The 23,132-nt window shown below is 40.7% G+C and overlaps 2 protein-coding genes across 3 annotated transcripts in view; one reads left to right on the forward strand and one right to left on the reverse strand.

Annotated features, from left to right (window-relative positions):
- Positions 1-9,381, reverse strand: part of LOC122778549 (polycomb group RING finger protein 3) — a 42,730-nt gene extending 33,349 nt beyond the window's left edge. The window contains exon 1 of the mRNA XM_044040552.1: positions 9,215-9,381. The gene's annotated coding sequence lies outside the window, so the exon portion shown is untranslated. The remainder of the gene's footprint in view (positions 1-9,214) is intronic.
- Positions 9,382-11,258: 1,877 nt separating this feature from the next.
- slc49a3 (solute carrier family 49 member 3) lies at positions 11,259-22,828 on the forward strand. Of its 2 annotated transcripts, XM_044040810.1 has the most exons (11): positions 11,259-11,697; positions 14,769-14,927; positions 15,050-15,266; positions 16,186-16,262; positions 17,006-17,143; positions 18,222-18,338; positions 18,741-18,893; positions 19,047-19,204; positions 19,692-19,795; positions 20,058-20,201; positions 20,232-22,828. In XM_044040810.1, the coding sequence occupies exons 1-11, from the start codon at positions 11,521-11,523 to the stop codon at positions 20,249-20,251; spliced, it is 1,464 nt and encodes a 487-aa protein (XP_043896745.1). In that variant the 5' UTR covers positions 11,259-11,520; the 3' UTR covers positions 20,252-22,828. The 2 variants fall into 2 exon arrangements, with proteins under 2 accessions (XP_043896745.1, XP_043896744.1); XM_044040809.1 differs by having other exon boundaries at positions 20,058-22,828.
- The last annotated feature ends 304 nt before the right edge of the window (positions 22,829-23,132 follow it).

Here is a 23,132-nt window from a genome sequence, read left to right on the forward strand (position 1 = left end):
TCCATAAAAGCAGAAGTTTGGACATCACCATGCTCTCGTCTGTTGGACAAGATCAGCCTTTATCATTTTTACGGTTCCTAAAGAACACAACTTTATGGATTAATCCTTAATATTACAGGCAATATACTGCAGTGCCAAGTGTGGTGTTTTTACTTTCATGTCTGCTCAGAGTGGAATTATGCAAGAGCTGAAGTAGTTTCAAGTTTATTTATGAGAGCACATCTAGGGCTGCATCTTGTGTATGTATATATATATACACACACATATATATATATATATATATATATATATATACACATACAGCATTAAAGCCAGTCACATGGTGAGAAAGCTGAGGCTGATCAGTGAGAGTGAAACCTGACACTGACTCTCTGTCCATCACCTCGTTGATATAAACCACACCACCAAGACAGAAAGATCCTCAGGTCACCGAGGAGCTCTTCTGAAGCTCTTGACCTCCTGACCTCCAGACCTCCAGGATAACACCACCACAGACACTGAGGGGGAGGAGACTATAACAAATGGTTCAGTTTGGTAAAGCGCGGTACGTGGTTTTTTTGCGCTTCCATTAGGAAAACTGAACCGGACTGTACCGTGATGGAAACGCGGCTCTGGACGCCACCAGTTTCAAATCAGCCATGTGGCGACATTTTGGATTCCCCGTGTACACAAATGAAACATACAAACAAGTCTAAAACAGCATGTAAATCCTGCAAGAGATAAGACACAGTGAAATGGAAAGAGAACCAAGAATATCTCAGCGCTGTGAAGGACAAGTTACTACTAAACAACGGAGCACAATCATTCATCCAATGACAGACTCCTTTAATTTGTATTTATATTGAAGACAGTGCCCTTAACGGTGCCATAAACCATTCAATTTGCGAAATTAATCTGCATATTTCATCTTCCATAAGAAGAAAAGTTGTCCTCATTGCTGGAACCAATAAATGTTTTGTATTTTTTATCCCCTGAGAGGATAAATTATCATCTGGTGTTCATATTCGAGGCTGCAGTTAACACAAGAAAGCATTATCTGTGTCTGAAAAGCATCATGAAGTCTGAGGCGGAGATGAGGCCAACTTCAACGAGGAAGTAGCAGCGAGGCGTTATGTGGCTTTGTTGCCTTACAGGCTCGTTCCTCTCTTGCTTTTCCAGTTTTAACCCCAAACAGTGGGCTTCATGCTGCAGGCAGAGACGGCGTGAGACCCAGGGATGACAGTTATTACCCATTTACAGTAGAAGAATGGAGCAAGCAGGTAATTATTTCCTCATTTGGCCAACTGATGCTCATTTCCAAGGGCTTTCAGGGCTTGTTAAAGTGACCGCGTCGCTAAATAGTGTTGTCACTTAGTGCCTCGCTGTGACGCAGACTTGCAGGAGACCTTCCCCCGACCCTTGACACATGTTTTATCAAACGGCTGACAGAGCACTAAATAAAAGCTGACCCGTCTTATTGTCCGCTTGGTTCTCCGGGGAGCGCAGCAGCTCAGCGTGAGAGCAGAAGAGACAAGAAAACTAGAGTTTCCACCGTGTACGGATGAAACTTTAATCTCCTCTGTCAGGTCTACAATGTCTCTTTCTCAAACCTAATTTTTCTGCAGCGAGGAGAAGCTGAGTGCAATTTAACTGCTTAGTAAAACAATCAGCTCTTCTATGGGGAAAGAGAGCAAATGAGGGATGCAAGACAAAGAAAAGCCAAGTTTTGCTTTCTTTTTTTAACTTTTCGAAAAAGTAAAAGTTTTAAGACAACTATTACAATGGGAAAAAAATCCTTTGGTGTTTTTATCCTGCTTAAATCCTCATAAACTCTATATTTTTCTGCTTTGAGATGCTGGTTACATTAAAACTAGACTTTAAGAGAACTATGCTGTGTATTGTTTAATATTTTAGGACATTTTCTCTGGAAAAAAAATCAATAAATAAAAGAATGTGCAGCAATTTAAAACATGCTTTAAATAGCAGAAACCATATTTTTAGGATCAACATGACATTAATGTTTAAAGTCAGTCAGTCATCATCTAACCGCTTTATCCTCCACCAGAGGGTCGCGGGGGTTGCTGTGCCAATCTCAGCTGTTTTTGGACTATGGGAGGAAGCCGGAGAACCCGGAGAGAACCCACGCACACAAGGGGAGAACATGCAAACTCCATGCAGAAAGGCCCTTGTTGGTCTTCTCGCTGCAAGGCGAGAGTGCTAACCACTACACAACCGTGTAGCCCTTAGTGTTTAAAGTGATTGATGAAATTGAGTTTCTGTCATTTTGGTTTGGCAATCTGACCGTAAAAGTTCCAACAATGATTTGGTTGTGAAGGAAATAATGGCCCAAATATACTGTACGTATATATAATGCAAAGCAGTGGATCACGAAAGTAAGACAAAATGCTGCCAGTGAAATGGGGTCAACTTTTTATCCGATACGTGTTTAACTGTTCGAGATTCAAACTGTGAAATCACACATTGAAACTCAAATGATACAGCCTAGAAGTGCAACAACCTTAGCCAATAATTACCGCACAACCTGGCCTTAAATCCATTTGGAAAGTCCTCTTATTTAGAAAAATAAGTCTTTTCTTTTTGTCACAAGCTGAACAACACTAACAAGTCACTGCACTGCAAGTTGAATGAATGAATGCATGAATTACTCAAGGAAAGAATCAAAAGGTTGATCTCTTATGCAAATAATCCTTTTAATTGGATGTTTGGAAAATGGGATTGCCCTGGTCGTTGGACATGCATCTGGTTGTCGACTGCTTACTCCAGCTCCACACATGCTGCTCTGTTACCACTTAAAACCACAACTTTAAGTCAGAAAACCATTCAGCAGCTAAGTGAACACCTCTGACATGTCCAACAGCAGGAGGGTTGAAGAGGAACCACACCAGAGCTGCAGCTCCCAGCATCCGTGCACTTAATCTGCACCAGTGTCTCTTCCCGTCTTCATTAAAGTGCCCGGACTAACAGGAGAGTCTGGAAGCTGCACAGCCCCATTTGTTATCCTGCCGCTGCACCGCATTACAAATCACCAAGACAACTTGGGCTAATGTGCATGATCGTATCATCAAGGTTTAACGCGAACCCCACCGTTCCCGTCTCGTCTGAGCAAAGTGACGAGAGAAAAAAAGCAGACGCAACGTCTAACATAAGACAAACGAGAAAGTCGGCAGCTGGGTTGCAAAAAGGCCGACTACCTCCACCTGAATCCTGCTCGGCTGCTGTCTGTCAGTGTGTTTTCGTCGAAGCATTTCGTTTCACAAAAACCTGTTGACAACCAGTTTTCCCAAGACGTTGACACAGAGCCGAAGCAGGAGGCGTGAATGTGATCAGGAGAGTGTCAGCAGCGCCACCTATCAGACAGGTGTCACACATTTGCTCTGACTTCATGTGTATGATTTTGTCTCAAAGATGGTCAGGTGGGGCTGACCAATAATTTCACTATCAATTAATTCACAGTAGTAGTTTAAGGGGGGTTTGTTTTTAAAGAAAATAAATCTGTTTTCTCGACGCACCCTTTGGGCTTCCGTAGTTTGGATAAAACCCCTGGATAGGAGATGGAGATGGTTTGAAGCCCTTAGAAAGCTTTCTAAAAAAAGTTATATTTTTATCTTGTTTTTTGCTTGTATTTTGTTGTGCTTAAACCCTAAGGGAAGAGTTTGTTCAGATCCCACAAGGGAAAATAAAAAATATGCAAAACTTGTTTTGAATAATTTCTTTGTTGTTTGAAGTTTGTTAATCGAGTTTGGAGTGAAACAAATATATCACCCAGCCCTACGTTCAGGTTATGCACTGTCGAACAACAGTCATACGCACTTCCAGGCTGTACATTTTGAACTCAAACTGTTTTTAAGGCTCGAGTTACAATTAGAACCTATGACTGTACTGTAGAGTTGCACTTAATTTTGTCAAATTTGTCATGTAAACCAAATTGTGTACAATTCTAAATTCAAAATTCTCTCATAATCAAGCTAAATTGGTATAAAAACTGAAATATGTGTAAGGGTTTCAAATCAGCATGTCAATCTTCAAGAAATTTAAGTACAGTACAATGACAAATTGTAAGAATTGGTGGCGTTGAAAGGAAATTGTATATATTGGTTGGTTCCAACCATGGAGAGCCTGTATCTCTGTCCAGAAGGTGAAGGAATAAATTAATCCAGAGGTCAGTGATCACAACCGGACAGGAAAATTGTGTTAGATTAGATTTGTGCGAGTGAGAGCAGCTCTACGGTAGCAGTGGGTCAAAATATTGATTTGGTGATTATCGTGGTCCTTCCTTGTGCAATACGGGCAGATATTGATATTTTAATTAACAAATTAAAATGCTCTAAAGTAAACAGTCCCTGCCAGTTTCACTCGCCAGGCATCACTAATTCATGTCTCCTCACGGCGGCACAGCTCAGCTCAAATAAATGAGGGAAACGTGGGTGGAAGTTACCTGGCTGAAGAAGAGGGAGTTAGTGGTGGAGAAGGCTACATTAAGAGAAGCTCCATCCACTTTATGCTCTTTTTTCTCCATGTTGTGGATAAATGATAAAATTAATACTTTGATTATCACACAATTGTATCGTGATATCATTGGTAAGTATTGTGTATCGTATTGTGAGGTACCCCGTGACTCCCGCAGCTTACTCTACACCAACTACTTTGCTGCCTCCCATAGTCCAACAGACGGTTTTTGTTTGTAGAGAGAGGTTAAAAGAGATTGAACATAAGGTTCCAACTGACTCACTAGGAGATCTGGAAAATAAAACCATCAAGGAATTCAATCTGTGCAGAAAATTCAGTATGTGCAGTTCCTTTTTATAGATTTTTGATCAGCAACAGTCTTGTTACCGCTTCCTTCAGTGCAGGATTTGTGTGGTGTCTACCTCCTGGTTTGAATACGAGCTCAAAATACAATGAAAAGTAAATGTTCCAGTCTCAGGTTTTTAAGTTATGTGTATTGAGAACATCAATACTCTCTGTTCCGGCCTGACTCTCTTAAAACTGCTTTGATTAATTAGTTTAGTTGAATTTTCACTGATAAAAGACATTTAATGACTCAAATAACCAAGTAAATTCAACTAATTAATTATGAAAATGATCATTAGATGCAGGCAATACTGTATTTTCCTCACTTCAAATTTTTTTTATACCAATAATGATTAATAACACATTGTATTTGTGTAGCGCTAACACTCCGAGGCATTTTACGTCGATAAATTATTGAGTACTTATCAGTCGTTTTAAGAATGTGAGATGAGGAGGAGAAAGTGAGAACAGTGCCAAGAATGTGAACAGCTTCTCTGAGCTGTGAATTGATTTGTCGTCAGCTGCTCAGCAGCTTGTTTAACACGTAGCCCGAGACAATTTCCTGTCCAAGGAAACAACTAAATCTAGCACTTAAGTTCACACGAAGGTTTCTTTTTTTTCATTTTGAGTCTTTGTCTTTAAAAGAGCATAACCTGCTCTCCTGGAACAATTGACACAGATAGAGACAGCATGTATTGGGGGTAACAGGTCAAAATAAATCTCCACTGCGCGAGAAATAACCGCGTAATGTTCTCATAGATGTGTTTTGACTTGCAGGTCAGAGGTCGCTTGTCCAGGTAATTCTGGTTTGCCCTGCAAAGGCAGCAGAAACCAGACGTGAAAGCCGACGCTTGGAGAGCATGTGCAGCGTTATGCAACGGCCATATCATGTGGGACCTTCCAAGTGCAGGAGAAGCAACATTCAGATGGCCCCCATCATTCACACCAGTCGCGTTTACAGAGCTGCAGTCCGTGAGTTCCTGATAGAAAAGTTGGCTCATCGACACGAAAAGAAACGAGTGCGGCGGAAGCGGTTTCAGCGAATAAAAGAGGGTTTTTGGAAATCACGCGACGGAATCGTCCCTCCTCCTGCTGCTGGTTTCATATCTTTGCTGTAGCGGAAAAATAGCGAAGGCGGCAGATACAGCAGGCGAGAAGAGGAATGTGTGGACTGATGAGAAAACCACAATATCTATCTATAAACGTGAGGAACAACTGCCTGCCTGCCTGCCTGCCTGCCTGTCTGTCTGTTAATAACTGTCCAAGACTAAGAGGCACCAATGTGAGTGCAGCGTTGACTCTGACCACTCTTTTAATTTTATAGAAGTTCAGTTAATATGCAAGAACAAAAAAAAGGACACACAAAAATAGGAATACCCCAAAGAAGGATTCCTTTCCGACTTTTAACTGGAACGCGGTGAACTTGGGAGTGACTTCCCTCCCAGAGTTCCGACGTAAATGGAACACAGCATTAATCCTTCTGTAGTGCCACCTACTACTAAACGACTGAACTCCCAGCTAAAACCAGAACACATGATTTGAGGCGCCTGAAGCTCATAAATGCAGGGACAACACGTGCCAGGATGTGCGCGTGTGTTGCAGGAGGACACATCTCAGTCAACAACCCTGTTAGTCAGGTTGTGAAGGTTCAAATTTCCTCTTTTAACTTTCATTATCACCTGCCAACATGCACATGATGGAGAATCCTTGGACAGCTTCAGAGTCAGAATACGGTACCTGCCGGAGCTTAAGCTCTTTCTCAAAATGACTCATCGTATTTGTTTTCCCTGCAACAAATGTCTGCTCAGCTCAGCATGAATTGTCTGCGGACGTAGAATCAATCCAAACACCGTGTTTTGTGATCAAAAGACACAAAAGTGCAGGCGGCATCCATTGGTGTTGTGTTTACATAGAGGGCAACATTCCAATACTAATAACACTAAGTTAATAGTATGAATAAGACACTGCTGTGTTAAGATCATTCCAAATAAGAACATACTCAGTGAAGAATAATCAGATTAAGACTATGGACTACACTGACACATAACAGAGGGCTCACCTAATAAAATCCATGCCTGCTTGCGTCTGCAATATCGCGATTGTTCTTGCCTTTTCTACACTGAACTTTGTGTAACCACTGCACCAAAGTCCACAGAGAAAATCAGTCATTTTACATCACGGCACAGAGGAGCTGTTGATCCACTGCTGCCTCCATCTGTAAAGTCAAATGTGCTATTTTGTAACTTCGGCGTTTGAATGACCACAATTTTACCAAGACAAAAGCAGCAGTAGACCAGCAGCTCCTGGGTTTTCAGTAAGAAAACGCTGTCTAACAAAGAGACAAAGTGACAAACACATGCTGCGTCAAGTTAAAATCCTATCTTTCCCACTGGCGGCCATGTTGTCACAGAGAGCAAGCCTCAGTGCCTCAGACTGGTTCCTTGCACACGACCACACCAGCGCTGACTTATCCATTTAAGTCACTTAAAAACCTTTAGTGTTCATCAACACTGATGTTTGCAGGGGTCGAGAGGATGCTTTAAAAAGGCAACATTAAGAAATCATGAATCAATCAAAAATATCAACATTTCAAGGATTTTATCGACCAAACAACTTCTCAAATAATCAAGAAAATAATCGACAGATGAACAGTTAAAGAAGACAATAGTTAGTTGTAGCTCTAGTTTTATCCATTAATTTTGGCCAGTACTGGACATAGGAGTATTGGAATGGCTAATCGCTAACTTTAACATATGTTCTGTCTTGTTTTGAAGGATTACTGTGCCTTGTTCGACCCTTTCGTAAAACGCCTTTGGCTAAATTCCTGTTGTGTTTAAAGTGCCCCATCAGTTCGTTCTGCTTGACTTTGATGTTATCTTCGTCATTGTCATCTTCCTCTTCTAGTGTTTGGAGATTGTTTAGTCTATTCACTTTATGATGCCTTTCATTTTCTTTCATTCACCCTTTCTCTACGCAGCTCCGCCTACAGTTTCATACATATTTTTACAACGCCACTGTAAACATCCATCTATCGTCTACCGCTTTATCCACACTGATGTTGCCCCCCTGCCTTCCCCTCTCCGGGCCATGTGCATTTGTTTTCAGTGACCACAAGCCGTGGAGACCTCCTGATTCTGAGGACTCCGGGTCGGTGGCCTGGTTCTTGCAAGGATGGTTTTCCACTAACAGTAAAGTCACGACAGTCAGTTGATTGGACAACAGAACAATCAGTTAAATCGGTGTAAAATATCCCGTGGAAGTCGAGGCAGACAGTCACAGTCTACTCTCATACAAAGCTTGACGTCTTGGTGAGAGCTGTCTTGCCTGTTGTGTCACTTTCAATGTAGTTGTTTGTTGTCGTCACACCTGTATGACCTCATAAACAGGGCATTATCCCCCACATTGTACTGTATAGCTGCTTTGAGTGGTCATCAAGACTAGACAAGAGCTATATAAATAACAACTAACCATCACAATGACGCCAACGCTGCTAAATTAAGGTAACACATCCCACATAGTTTCTGCTTGAATGAAAACTTTGACGAAAACGACAAAGAAAAGGACTGTATGGGGACATTTCCTTGACTTTTCCATGTGGACAAGGCCTTATTGATGATATTTCAGCTCAATATCTGTCTCTCTCTCTCTTTCTCCCCCCCTCTTAACAAACTGCAGACTTGTTGGCTGCTCTCTACATTCATGCCTCCCCCTCCTCACCTCCTCTACAATGTCACACAGTGCTGCTGCTGCTGCTGCTGCTGCAGCAACAACAGTAAGGCAGTGGGTCCACATCCAGCCAGAGGAAAAGGGGGAGACAAAAAACAAAACAATGCACCAACTTTGTGTCTTGATTTAACCCAAACCTCATGTAGATCACACACACACACACGTAGTGAACTTTGCACTGCAGGAGGTGGGGGTTAGCTTAATCTAATGGTGGACCATGAGCACACACACACACAAACCAAGAACATTCCTGCTCATTGGGAAAGAAGCAGTGGTTCTTCAGGAGGAACAACAGCATTTAAACATGACGAGACAGACAGGCGCGCGCACGCACACACACACACACACACACACACACAGTGAGAGAAGCTCCGGAGAGGCTAACCGGTTAGCTCCCTCACCCCAGAAACAACCCCCCATCCCCGGTGAGCTGTGCAGCAGCTGCATGGCTCGAACCACCACCATTACACACAGACAACACGCTAGAAACAACACGAACAACAGCACGGAGACACGAGAGAACGAGAAATGAGAGGAGGAGGTGGTGGAAGAGGAGGAGGAGGAGGAGGAGAAACGAGGAGGAGGAGGGGGGCACCACCACCACCACCACCACCGGACACGAACCGGGACCGTAAACCAGACACAGAGCCGCCGCGCGCGGACACATGCGGGGGGGAGTGGACTCGGGCGGACTCACCTGTTCTGGGGCAGCACGGTCCGCTGGATATTCGGGTTCGAATCCGACTTAAATCCACTATCAGTAAAACAAAGAGGCGAAAATGACCGAGCGGCCGCGGAACAGGCCGAAACAGCACTCCAGGAGCAGCGCGGCGCATGCGCAGTGGAGAGAGGGGGGAGGAGAGAGCGAGGAGAGGAGGGAGGAGGTGAATGAGTGCAACTAATTTTTAATATCGATCCACAACAGAGAGTGTTTTTCATTATTAATAAGGAGGAAATGAGGGGATCGATCGATGCGGGTCGTTTTTCTGTGTGTGTGTGTGTGTGTGTGTGATATGATCATTTAGAAAACTTAGAACTGTTGTTTTTAAACCTTTAATCCTCATCAATACGGTTATTATCACGTTTTATTTGCTCCGCAGGTGCCAATTATGATAAAAAAAATAAATCCTTGTTTTGCTGTTCTGTATGATATGATATAATAATAACTATAATCATTTATTAGACTTCAATTTTACCAGGTATTGTATGTTGAAATGAAACGTTGTCAAAGCACGAATGGAAAAATAAAGTTTCAGTGAACACGACTGATATTAATAAGTCATGATCAGGACAGTAATCAAATAATAATTGGCATTGAGATAAACAAAATAATAGTTGGGGAGGAAGCAGCAGCCTACTTCATCTCGTGTTCAATATCCGATAAAACTTTAAAGCCAATATCGTCCAATACCGATATTGTACTGGTAATATTGCGCATCTGTATTTACAAAAAAATGCTTGCTCTGCAATAATGCAATAATGATAAAAAATTATGCTTTTTTGTACAGTTCTGCATAATATAATATAATATACTGGATACTGGACTTTTTGCCGATGTCCGCTATATCAGGAGTGCTTTTTTATTATACAAAATGAAGATAAACAAAATAATAGGTTGATCTTGTTGTGTTCGACATGTGATAAAACATTTTAAACCCATTACCGTCTGATACTTGAGCCGATAATATTGTGCATCCCTATTTAAAACGTGTTCTTTGCTCTGCAGGTGTCGAAAATGACAAAGTAAGAAAAGCTACGCTTTGTAGCTCTGGGTAATATAATTTCGTTAACAATTCAACGAAATCAAAAACAATTACAAATGACAGAATTTCAGTATGTTAACTTTGTGTTGGTAGATATATTTAAAGCTTAAATTACAAAAAAGATAATTTAGATAAATTAGTTGTGTGTGTATAATACAGGTAAATTTATTCAATTGAGTTTTTCCCTGAAAAGCAAAACACAAGTAGTCACACAAGGGTTTAAAGGGAGGGAGGAGTGAATTGTCAGAGATCCTGAATAATGAAGACCTCTCACTCTCAAAGGAAAAAAAAGCCGTGGAGTATACTGTATATTCAGTGAATCAACGTCAAAGGACATTCGCATGTGCAAATCTAACTCAGCTGTGACAGATAACATAGGAATAAGAGTCAGCAACAAAGCAAAGCAACTTACTGAATTAATAACCTATAGGAACATGTATGTTTCACAGTAAATCAGTTGTACACATGATACTGTTTAATTTTTGACTGTACACATGTTTCTGCACTATTTTTTGTGTGCAAATTACCACACAGAGCATTGTTATTGACTGGTATTGCTAACAATGGCTAGCGTTTGTATTTCAACTGGAACGTAGTAAACTTTGGGGTTGAAGTGACTCCCTGTTCCGACTTCCAGGCTCCAATGTAAATGGAACGCAGTAAGTAACGTAGTAAAAAAAATATATAACATCGTTGCGGTTGATTTTGGGGTTTGTGAGTGGAATACTGACTTCCAATTTGACGACCATCAAACACCATCTTTTATTAAGTAATACATACTTTCAGCAATACAAACATGAGTAGAACAATTTCTTTTTAAAATGTTTTTTTTATTTTCCACTTCTGTCAGTAAATATTCTTATTCGTCGTCTTTCTTATTTTACGTACAAAGCTGGAGTTGTTAAGTCGTAAGTTCTAGGGAGCCTACTTCCGGGGTGGCTCTTTTTTTTGCCAACCGCGTGGCTCATCTTCTCAGAAGAAGATCTTTTCTTTGACATGCAGTACAACAATACTCGAACGTGAATCACGAGTCGAAGTCTTTCCGACTTTCTTCCAGACTTTACCAGTGTCACGTTATGACAGAACATGGTTTTAAAATCACTGGAAGATAAGAATGGATTTACACTTTGACTTTTAAAGGACGTTCCCGTGGTTTTTCTAGCGTAATTCTACTTTGCAGACCCTCGGATGTTTGCACCGTAGCTTGGCAGTTTGTCAACATAAACCTCGGCAGGAACTGATGGATAATGGCGGCGGAGCCTCCCTCACCACCTCCTCCTCTGACATTCAGACTATCAGTGCTGCTGTTTCCCCAAAACCAAACACGGAACTAAAGAAACTACTGACTTTTAAGGTTTACAAGAGGAGGTGGTTTGTCCTGCTGGTTCTGTGTTTGTTAAACTGCTCCAACGCTACGGTGAGTCCGCAAAATAAAACGCCACCTGATACAACAACAGCGTTATACAGTGTGTATGCTGACTGCAGTTTAATGTAAATAAACGAACATGTAAACAAAATCCCCTCTGTAGAAAATAATAGATGTTGGAGTGTTCGGAAATATTTTATGTACGGAAGCCCGGGTGTGTCAAAGAACAAACTAGCTTTCCATCGAGCATGTGTTTTTGAACAAAAAAAAACAAATTATAAACCAGAATACAATGAAATATAAACAGAATAAAGTTAACAATATCTATACATACTACATAAACAAAATAAACATTTTATTTTATTATTTTCTATTGTATTATTATTTTATAATTTTCCATCTGACATTCAACTTCAATTCACTTATTTTATACAACACAAAATTACACATGCATTATGTCCTATTACAGAGAGATTAGTCTAGTTTTTCACCAAAAATACATTCCGGTTCAGTTTGTCGCATCATGCAATGATTTATAATGCATGTTTTCAGGATGTCTTTTAACTGATCTACAGTTTCTACAGTTGCTCATGACTCTTCCAGTGACGACAGTCTGTTGATGTCACATTTTTAGTATTGACTCAGCTCGCTTGGAACCTCGGCCAGAGCCGGTACTATGACTGCTGGAAAAGAAAAAGAAAAACGAGTAGAGATGAGTCAAGCCGAGTCGTGCTAGAACTGTATAATGGAACTGTGCATCATGAAGACATTTCGTGAAACAATGCCATATACACATATATATATATATATACATATATATATATACATATATATATATATATATATATATATATATATATATATATATATATATATATATACATATACATATATTACATATATATATTACATATATATAGTATACCTATGTACTATCTGAATATATATGTATGTATATATACATATATGTATATATACATATATATATATAAATATATATATATATATATATATATATATATATATATATATATATACATACATATATATACATATACTGTATACATACATATATATATACATATACTGTGTATATATATATATACATATATACACAGGACATCTGTAATATTATAGGCCAATTTGCACAGGATAAGAAATCTAAGTAAAACTACCACAAATGGGAGTGTTCTGTCACTCTACCCAGTAACCCGGGACACCGATGAGGGCCCCAAATCCAGAGGGCGAGGTGGGTAGTGAGCCCAGTGATCCCCCACCTGTCACTGGCTACACGCAAACAACTTCACCCAGACTTCCTGGACAATGAGTGGTGCTCGATTTATGCACCGCCATCACCTCCTGTTGTCTTGTCCGTACTCAATGCTTCTTGATATCACAAGTGAAGACAGACAGCAACATAGCGCCTCCATCCATGATTCATGCTTGGAAATCCAGGGAAAACTACTGATAAACAGGAGAGGACAGACAGGTTTACTGCTGACATTAAACATTCAGACACAACTAAAATCACTGAGAAGCTCTGGTAATAATTACTTTACCCCACCTCCTCATGTAAAACTGTATGTGCAGATAAACAGCAGATGTAGTTGTGAGAACCCAGCAGGGAGGTGACATGTGGTGCCCTCTACTGTCTGGTGAAACTTGATACGTATTCCCCGGGGCTTGTTGACATTGTTAAACAGTGTGTGTCTGGAGGCAAAGTGTGCCTCTCTCATTCATGCCAGCTGAGCCCCTCCCTCACCTATCTGCACCTCCCACGGGACTCGTCCTCTCAGTGGGAGCTGTTGTTTCCACGGTGCTGGTGTCCCCACTCACAAAAGACGCTCAGCTGTCAGGGGGTCATTCATGATGTGGTGAATTACAGCTGATGAGCCAGCGAAACGTCAATCTGTGCGGCATTAGCCGCTCCACTGAGGGTCCAGGCTGTGACTGTGGAGGGTTGGAGATTAAATTAAATAGATTTTTTTTTAGGTCCAAAGCTTCATGGTTACATTTGTAGTCGGAAATTGGAATTTCCGAGGCCCTCTACACGGATGTCCAAGTGGGAAACTTGGAGCAACCTCGACCTGGGTTTCCATGATGCCATTACTGTTTGTTCTACACATTTGTTTCACAGTAAATCAGTCGTATGCATAGTACGGTTTCATTTTTAACCACAGTTTCTAAGCTGTTTGTGTGAGATCTTGAGACATACACACATCACAACCTAAATGAAGCCGAGTTTGGAGGATTTTCTGATCTCAAAAAGGAATCTGAAACATGTGACACTTCAAATCAGTCGTTTAAATGTGATCATTTCCTGTCTTTTACCCCATTAAAGGGTAACTAAACCCCCTCTTCTGAAGCAAACTCAGCCCAATGCCTGACCTGAAAAATACCAAGAAGTGGGTCGAGAGCACAAGTACCATATACACCCTACATACCCATATACACTGTTAAAAAAGGTGGTTAGTTACACTTAAAATACCACATTCTTTCCACGTTTTCATCTCACAACTGTTCTCCCAGTTTGTCCCATTAGCACAGAGACATGTCATGCATGATCTGTATGTGAACTGGTGACGTATGACATCACAGCAAGCTGCAAGAATCAGCTGTTCTCTCACAAGAGCTTAAAAAATAAAAGTTGGCACTTCCTCTTTATAAAAAAAAAAAAAAAGTTGAAGTAACATGTGCTTTCTGCTTTAATACCGGGCTTAACGGTGGGATTGTTGCGGTGGCCATTTTGTCGTCTTCCTCTTGTCTGTTTCACACACTTTGACGTAGAAACATCAAAACGTTTAGCTCAATTTGGACATAAATGCTTGTATTTTGGAATATTTTGTCATTTCAGACTCACATACTCAATGTTTCTTGTACATTACTTCCCTATTTGAATGATTTAGAAACGTCTGCAAAAACACAAATGTAACCTCACAAGGAAATGTGAATTTCAATATATATATATATATATATATATATAATATATTTACTACATCAATATTTCTGAAGATACAGTTCTATACGTAATATATTCTTTCTGTATTTTTTAGCTGAACGTGTCAGGAAACATTTCAGAAGTAGTTACATTTTAAATAAAAACTCTTCACGTGCCGTCGCAGATATGGCTGACATTTGCGCCCGTGGCGGACCAGTCTGCCCATTACCTGAAGGTCACGCTGGAAGAAATCAACTGGCTGTCGCTGGTCTACATGGTGGTGGCCATACCGCTCAGCTTTGGGACCACGTGGATGCTGGACACTCTCGGGCTAAGGATCACGGTACGAACTGCAAAGTGACCTGAGAAGGGCCGCCTTCTGATTAGACTGGCTTTATGGACGAGTGTCTACATCACGTATAAAAGTCCATGCCTGAGTGTGTCTCTATTATTCTGACCTTGCAGCTGATCGTAGGCTCCTGGCTGAACATGTTCGGAGCCATGCTGCGCTTCTTTGGCACGCTACCGCCTGACCGGTACGGTGTTGACTACAACATAGTGATGACGGGTCAGACGTTTGGAGCTCTGGCTCAGCCCCTCATCATCTTCACCCCCACTAAACTGGCTGCTCTCTGGTTCCCCGACCATCAGCGGGCCACGGCGAACATGATCGCCTCCATGTGTGAGTGGTTTCTATATGAACCCCAAACAACTTTCTGATTTGATAATATTTGTGTTTTGTGAATTTGTTTTAGCTTTAATTTGCTATGGAAGTAGTTCACAGTGCTGATGTTTTGGCACGAAAAAAACGAAGCTTTTGAGAATAAATTCATAAACTTTTGGCAAAGATACGGTTGGGAGGAGGTAACATTTGAAAGTTCATCAGTCATCATCTATCGCTTTATCCTCCACCAGAGGGTTGCGGGGGTTGCTGTGCCAATCTCAGCTACATCGGGCGATAGGCGGGGCACACCCTGGACAGTTCGCCAGTCCATCGCAGGGCCACACACACAGATAGAGACAAACAACCATTCACACTCACACTCACTCCTATGGTCAACTTAGAGTGTCCAATTTACCTAATCCCCACATTGCATGTTTTTGGACTGTGGGAGGAAGCCGGAGAACCCGGAGAGAACCCGTGACGCACACACGGGGAGAACATGCAAACTCCATGCAGAAAGGCCCTGGTTCCAACCGGGGTGCTAACCACTACACCACCGTGTGGCCCCATTTGAAAGTTATAAGAACTAAAAATGTGCATGTTTTCATTGCCCAATAAAGATTAATTTTCACAATATTACGTCTTTATTCTCGAAAAGCTTTATTGTTTTTTTAAAACCACTAATAAAAGGAGTGGAAGAAAAGCCGTAACATTATAAGAATGAGAAGAAGATGTAATGTTATAAGAAAAAAAGTCATAATATTACTTGGGTTTTCACTTTTTTAGTGGTGTTATACTCCTCCTATTTTCTTCAGTATGGCCCTAAAAAAATATATATATTTTTAAATAAATGAAACTTTCTTTAAACCTGTGATAAATTACAGTAAGAAGGAGGTCAATTAAAGTGTTTTATATTGACCACTCTTCCTCTCCTCAGCTAATCCTCTGGGCGTTCTCCTCGCTAACATCATCTCTCCTTTGATCGTTAAGACTCCTGAACAGATTCCAGCTCTGGTGAGTTCAAACTAAAACCTCTTTACCGCCAGTCAGAAACCCACCAACACCCTCTAACATCTGGATTGAGTCAGAAATGGGAAGAGACACCATCAGGTCAAATGATTCTGCAGTAGACGCTGGTTTTTATTAGTTTCGCCTCAGATTGGCAGTCATGTGAACATGACACCTGGGTTAATGTGGGATTTCAAGAAGTCTGCACCGTTACCAGTGTGGTGAGCACCAGCTCAAGCAAATACAGTTTGAAAGAGGAACTAAAGTGAAAAATAAAGGTTTTATTTTAATGTAGCGCTTTCAAAATCACCATGTTTATAAATTTGTTTATAACATAGTGGCTAATTTACAGCCAAATTAAAATAAAATTTCATACATGTAATTTAAAAATACAGAATACACAGAAATTTGTTTGGGTACCCAAACAACTCCCCCATGACCCTCTGTGGGTCCTTACCCAGTCTTTGGAAACCGGATATTTTAAAAATATAAATTTGTTGAGGGACCCAAAAAAAAAATCTCCCACCACCTGTCTGTGGGTTGTGACCCAGTCTTTGGGAACCCCTGATTTTAAATATAAACACAAAAATCTTGACCAAAAGGTTTAGAAATTTGTTTGGAAACCCCAACAAAAGTCTCCCATGACACATCTGTGGGTCCCTGACCCAGTCCTTGGGAACCACAGATTTCTGCTTGGCAGAAACATTACTCACATTATCCTCCTCCTCCGCCTCCTCCTCCTCCTCCAGATGATGTCCTATGCAATCCCGGCATGCCTCATCTGTTTCCTAGCAACAGTGGGGATACTGAGCAGCGCCCCGCCCACGCCTCCATCAGCCAGTGCAGAGTCGTCCGGATCTGAGCCGTTTGTACAGGGCATCAAACTGGTGAGGACACACACACACACACAGACTTCAAAATATACAGCCTAGAAGTGCACATAATTATTACGTGGTTGTATGCCACGTGGCCATTTTAAACATGAAAGAACAAACAAACATACTTAGTTTCTGTCACCTGCTGCACCTGCCGCTCTGCTGCAGCAGTGATGTGGTTCTCACCTGCAGCGTCTGACATTTCTAACTGGGGTCACGATGAGATGATGACATTTCAGCGAGGAGGTTCCGTGACCTTTCCGTGAAGTTTTATGTTCAAAGAAAAACTCTCCCGCTCGCTCTCTATCAGTGCTTCAGCGTCTGTGAGAGTGTCCAGATAATCTCTTCATTTCCTCAGCTCACAAACGACCCGTTTTCACACGTCTAAAGTGATTCATTGTGGAGCGAAACGATGAAAACAAAACCTGAGATAGTTCAAGTGTGGTTGTCCGAGACAATGAAACACTATCAACACCAACCACACCTCTGTTTATATGGATTAGATCAGGGACACAAAAAACCTGTTAAAATCTTCTTTGACGTCACTTAATAAATCTAGTCCACATTGACAGTATCTCTCCTGCACCAAAGCCCATAGAGAAAATCACCGTTTTAGCCGGCAGGGACACAGGAGCTGCTGGTCCTCTGCTGCCTCTTGTGGTAAGTTTGTGCCACTTAGTACAATCGGATCAAAGTGTTTGAAACACTGAAGTCACCACATAACACTTTTTAACCTAGTAACAGAGACAGCAGTGGGTCAACAACTCCTTAGTGCCATCATGTAAAATCGCTGATTTTCTCTATGGACTTTGGTGCAGGGAGAAAATGGTTAAACCTAAGAGTTTTAAGTTGGGAAATGATGTCAAAAGGCCATGGTTTGGTTTGCTATATAAGAATTATGCATTGTGGCCATCAAATAAACAGTACTACATAGTGTAGAGCATATGACGTAGTACTATTTTCATGCTTTAATCAGTAAATGTTAGTAGTTTTGGTCAAAATCGTCACCTTTTTTAGCACAAAACCTGTGACTGTATTTGATATTGTCACATTTGTCTCAACAAGCTCCGCCTCTTTGTTTCCACTGCAGTTACTGAAGAACAAACCCTACCTGGTCCTGCTGGTGTGCTTCGGCTCGGGCATCGCGGTGTTCACCTGCTTCTCCACGCTGCTGGAGCAGATCCTGTGCGTGCAGGGATACAACAACGTACGTGCGCCTCAGCCGTTTATGTCAGGAAACGTGAGGAGAGTGAGAAGGCAACACATGCAGCAATGATTTGATAGGAAATGTTGTTGCGGGAACATTTTGTGTTCCATTAGTAGTCGGAACTCGGAATTTCCGACGTCTTTTGACTCAGATTTACACATAGTACTGCGTTGTTATTTACTAGTATAGCTAACAATGGCTCAAAATGGTTTGCCCGAGATTTTTTTCATCAGCTTCTTTGGCGGGCAACCCTCCAGTTACTAGGCAAATTCTATTTCCACTAGGCCATGATCCATTTCACATTTAAAAATGGTTAAAAATGGGAAGAAAGACTAAGTAAACTGATTATTTTTGCAAAAATATTGAGATTTCAGAAACACTATAACACGTCTCCCCCTGCAGGACTTCGCCGGCCTGTGCGGCGCCCTCTTCATCGTGTTCGGTATCATCGGCGCCGGCGCAGTGGGTCTCTACGTGGACAAGACCAAGAAGTTCATCGAAGCCCTGAAGATCAACATCAGCTTGTGTGCTGTGGCGTGCATCGCGTTTTCGGTGGTGAGAACAGGAAACGGCGATATTTTAAAACGTTTTTCAATTAAATGGTGCATAGCTTTAAATTATTACCTGTGCTAATTTAAAAATCCTTTGTCTCCATATTTAGCCTGTTTGTGATCGGTTAGACTCTTCCCCTCTGGTTATGTCTCTCAGGTGTCTCTGATGCGTGAGCAGAAAGCCGCCGTTGCCGCCGTGTGCTCTCTCTTTGGCTTTTTCGGTTTCTCCATTTATCCCGTGGCTATGGAACTTTCTGTGGAGTGTTCGTATCCGGTGGGAGAAGCCACGTCTGCCGGACTCATCTTCATATCGGGGTAACCCTCCACTCACGCCTCACTTTCCCAAGGTCAAAAAAGGTCTCCTGTCTCTGTGTGGTCTTCCTCAGTCTCCTCGCTCTGGTCTCCCTGCTCTCACCTGTCCCACATCAGTCTCGTCACTCCTCCCTGCTCCTGTTTCGTCTCCTCAACCAATCAAGTTTCCTGTTTTCTCCCCGTTTAATTACTCGCTTTAAAGAGCAATCAAAGTCCACTAGTTCTTGTCCCCGCCCACCCCTGTTGTAGAATAATAACATCAACAGTTACGTACGGGAGCTTTAACAATGTTCCGTTGCAGTCACTTCAGCTCATAACAAACCTCCCATGTGAGGACACGTTCCCAATGTCCCTGTAAGACGTGTTGACAAAAAAATATTCACAAAAATGGTGATAAGAATTTTAAAACAACAGTTGATAACTGGACGTCACGAGTAAATAAGAGTAAATGTCACGTGACGACGGCTTCCTTTGTGATATTTCCTTCCAGGCAGATTCAGTCTGTCCTCTACATCATCGTCCTCCAGGCTTTGACCAAAAGACTCACCGACTCTCCTCTGTCCACCTGCGGTGACGCCGTCCTGAGCTGGAAAGGTTGGTCACATGACACATCACACAGAGACGTAACGGTCCAAGGAAGACGATTATCAGTGCGTTGCCAGAAAAAATGTCCTGAGGGACATTTGTTTGCTGTGAATTTGGTTCAATAATCAATTATTTCCGTGCTTAACCTTCGTCCACCCTTTTACTTTGTTCCAAAAGTGTCTGACTTTCCGATTCGTCCCGCACAATAATTTAATAACTTTACAACTTCACGTGAAAGTGCAATTGACGTGGTGACTGTGTCGCCCCCCAGTGTCCAACATGGTGATGGCAGGACTGTGCAGTCTGTTCGCCTGCGGCCTCGTCATCTTCTTCCACACGAGGTACAGACGACTGGAGGCCGAGGAGAATGCGACTTACGGCACCAGACAACGCAAGAGCTCGGCGACGGCAGCGAGCGCTGACCGCGGCGCGAGCGTTGACTGCGGCGCGAGCGTGAACTCGTGATCTGATACACTCACAGGTGTAGTGTTTCTGTTTGCTGCCCTCTCTCAGCGAGAGAGGGCATTATGGGTAAATTAAAAATATAAAAAGTTACTTTCTTTCTTTGGTCAACTTCAGGTTTGATTGTACATGAAGGTACAATAATATGTTTTATTACCATGGGTACTAACAAATAATCTTTAAGTATATTTACTTTATCTGTAAAATAAACATAAATGATTCCATTAATAAATTGTAATTTGCTAAATAGATGAAACAGTTAACATTCCTGGGATTTAATTTTTGATTATTGTTTCATTTTTCATCTAAAACTTATTTTTAATACTCAAAATAAAGCTGCTGTTGGTGAAATGCTGTAGCTAAAATCTGCTATAGTACGTTCCAGATGTCTCAGAACTGGGAATGGAACGTCCACAGAGGTTAGCTAATCCAAATTCCAAATTATTTGGTGATTATGTTAGCATTAGCATCAGAGGCTAGGTTTGCTAACTAGCTAGCTACTCTAGTCCAACTGTTGAACACATGAAACCACTGTAGCAACATGTCCACAGACACCAGGAGGACACTTAAGTGTGTCGGACTTATTTGAACAAAACATGGACACAAACTTATCTTGTGTTACAGCCACCATTAGCCACTGTTAGCAATGCTCTATGCTGTATTTTCAACATACTAACAGTGTAGAAAACAAATGTCCATTGATTAAGAAAAATTGTGTACGACTGATTTAATGTAAAACGAATAAGTAGCAGTAAAATTAGCAGTGTTTTATGAAACCCAACTCTGGGGTTTGTGAGGTTACTCCGACTTTCTGAGTTGACCTTTTTGTTATATAAAATCCAAATTTAGCATTATAGCTAGGTTTGTTAACTAGCAAGCAATTCTAGTTCAACTGTTCAACACATGACACCACTGTAGCAACATGTCCAGACACCAGGAGGACACGTAAGTGTGTACAACTCATTTAAGTAGACACACAAAAAACTAGCTTTCTAGATGCTAGGAGCAGCCATTTTGTGCCTGTGTACGCACATGCACCCATTACATTTTTCATGAGCACTGAGTGCCAAAAAATGTGCAAAATGTACTGACCTGTGAACTGTGGCGTTTCTTTGCACCTGGAGAAGGACCTGGACCCAAAAGATCATCTTGTCTAGCTGGTCTGGACAATTCTGACTACTTACTAAAGAGTAAGTAATAAAAAAACTAACTAAACTAAAGAGTAGTCCCCTGTCTGTGCTGTTAATAAATGCCCCGCCCCCACATCAAGGTTAAGTGAATGCTATCAGGAAGTTAGCCAAATGACAACATGGTTGACAACAGCTTAAACTTTGACCTAGCTAACAGGAGATTAAATTAAGTATTAATTCAAACACATTTGACTCTTAACGCGTGGTTAAGAATTCCCTTAAAGACTAATAACGACATAATATTTTCTACTATGGCGTCTTTTTCAAATAACAAAACCACTTAAAAAAAAAAAAACAGGACTATAAAACAGAAATAGCTGTTAAAGCAACTGTTCAGTAACACAACCTGTAAAATGCATAATTTTACATGTTAAACAGGTTTTCCATTGTTTTTTTTGTTGTCAGTCACTTTTTTTGGGAAACCAAATATTTAGGCATTACCACTAATTTTTAAACCCAGTTGTGGGTTTTGTGCAATAAAAGAAGTAAATTTGGTAAAGATTGTGTTCACTGCAGGTGATAATTCAGTAACAATATATACTGTATGTGTTTCAATATAATTGTTTTCTACTGCAAGAAAACTGGCTATGTCTGTAGGTATTGTATGTACCTAATAAAGTGGCTGTTTAATGTTTATGCACTGTGGGAACACATTTTTATGAAACGTTAAGACGCTAAGATGTTTATGATGATAATTAATGGGTTTTTTTTCTCTGGAGTAATATCTGACATTTTAATAAATAGAATTTAAAATGTTTTATTTTTTGGGCACATGATACTGAAGGTTTTTGATTCCTAATACGACCAAATCAGAATCTTCCCTTTACATGGTTTTTGCTTCATATTATGAATGTGATTTACCTTTTTTACATTTTCTAAGACAAATAAAAAATTTACTTTTTTTATGAAGACGTTTTAACATTCAAACAAGAAACTGTTGTTTATTAAGTGTCAAAGAAGTGAACTTTGTGTGTTTATTAAAAAAATAAAGAAAAAAAGAATTAACTGCAATGCCAAAGCTGGAACACCAAGCCTTTTTTTGTGTGTAATTCCTTAATTTCTCTAAGCTTAAAGGCAATAAAGGTTCTTATCTCACTGCCTTAAAATGTCAAAGCTTTGTTTGTCTGACAAATCCTTCGTAAATGTGTTGTTTTAAGATCCAGTGGTGAATACTTAAAATGTCTTAAATGTTTGAATAAAATATCGGAGAGCTGGGAGGCTGAAAGTAGGGGATATTTTCATTTAAATAAATTATAGATTGGTATCAGGTAATAACCTTGTTAACATCGGCAAATAAGATGTATCTAAATTTCCAGTGGGAAAAAAGTGTACACACTGAATCTGTAGCTAATAATAAATTCTATGACAAATAAAAATTTGCTCAATCTTTGTCTCTCGTCCTTCTACAGCTTTTTATCTTTTATTTTAAAAATGGTTGCGGTTTATGCGGATGGGACATTTTTGGCACTTAAGGTGCTGAGAGGGAGAAAAGACGCTACAGAAATAATTAAGCTGAAAAATCGGTGGTGTTGATCATCAACACGACTGTGTTATCCCTGACAGTATGTTTATCATCACGTAATATGTGGGAAATATTGCATATTCAGTGTTTTATACCTGTTAAAAATTGTGTATTTGTTTGAAAAAGTAGTATTTAAAGGGTTAAAATCAGGTTTTATATTTAATAGTAACTT

This window comes from Solea senegalensis, linkage group LG12 (genome assembly GCF_019176455.1).
Source record: "Solea senegalensis isolate Sse05_10M linkage group LG12, IFAPA_SoseM_1, whole genome shotgun sequence".
Classification (NCBI taxonomy): domain Eukaryota; kingdom Metazoa; phylum Chordata; class Actinopteri; order Pleuronectiformes; family Soleidae; genus Solea; species Solea senegalensis.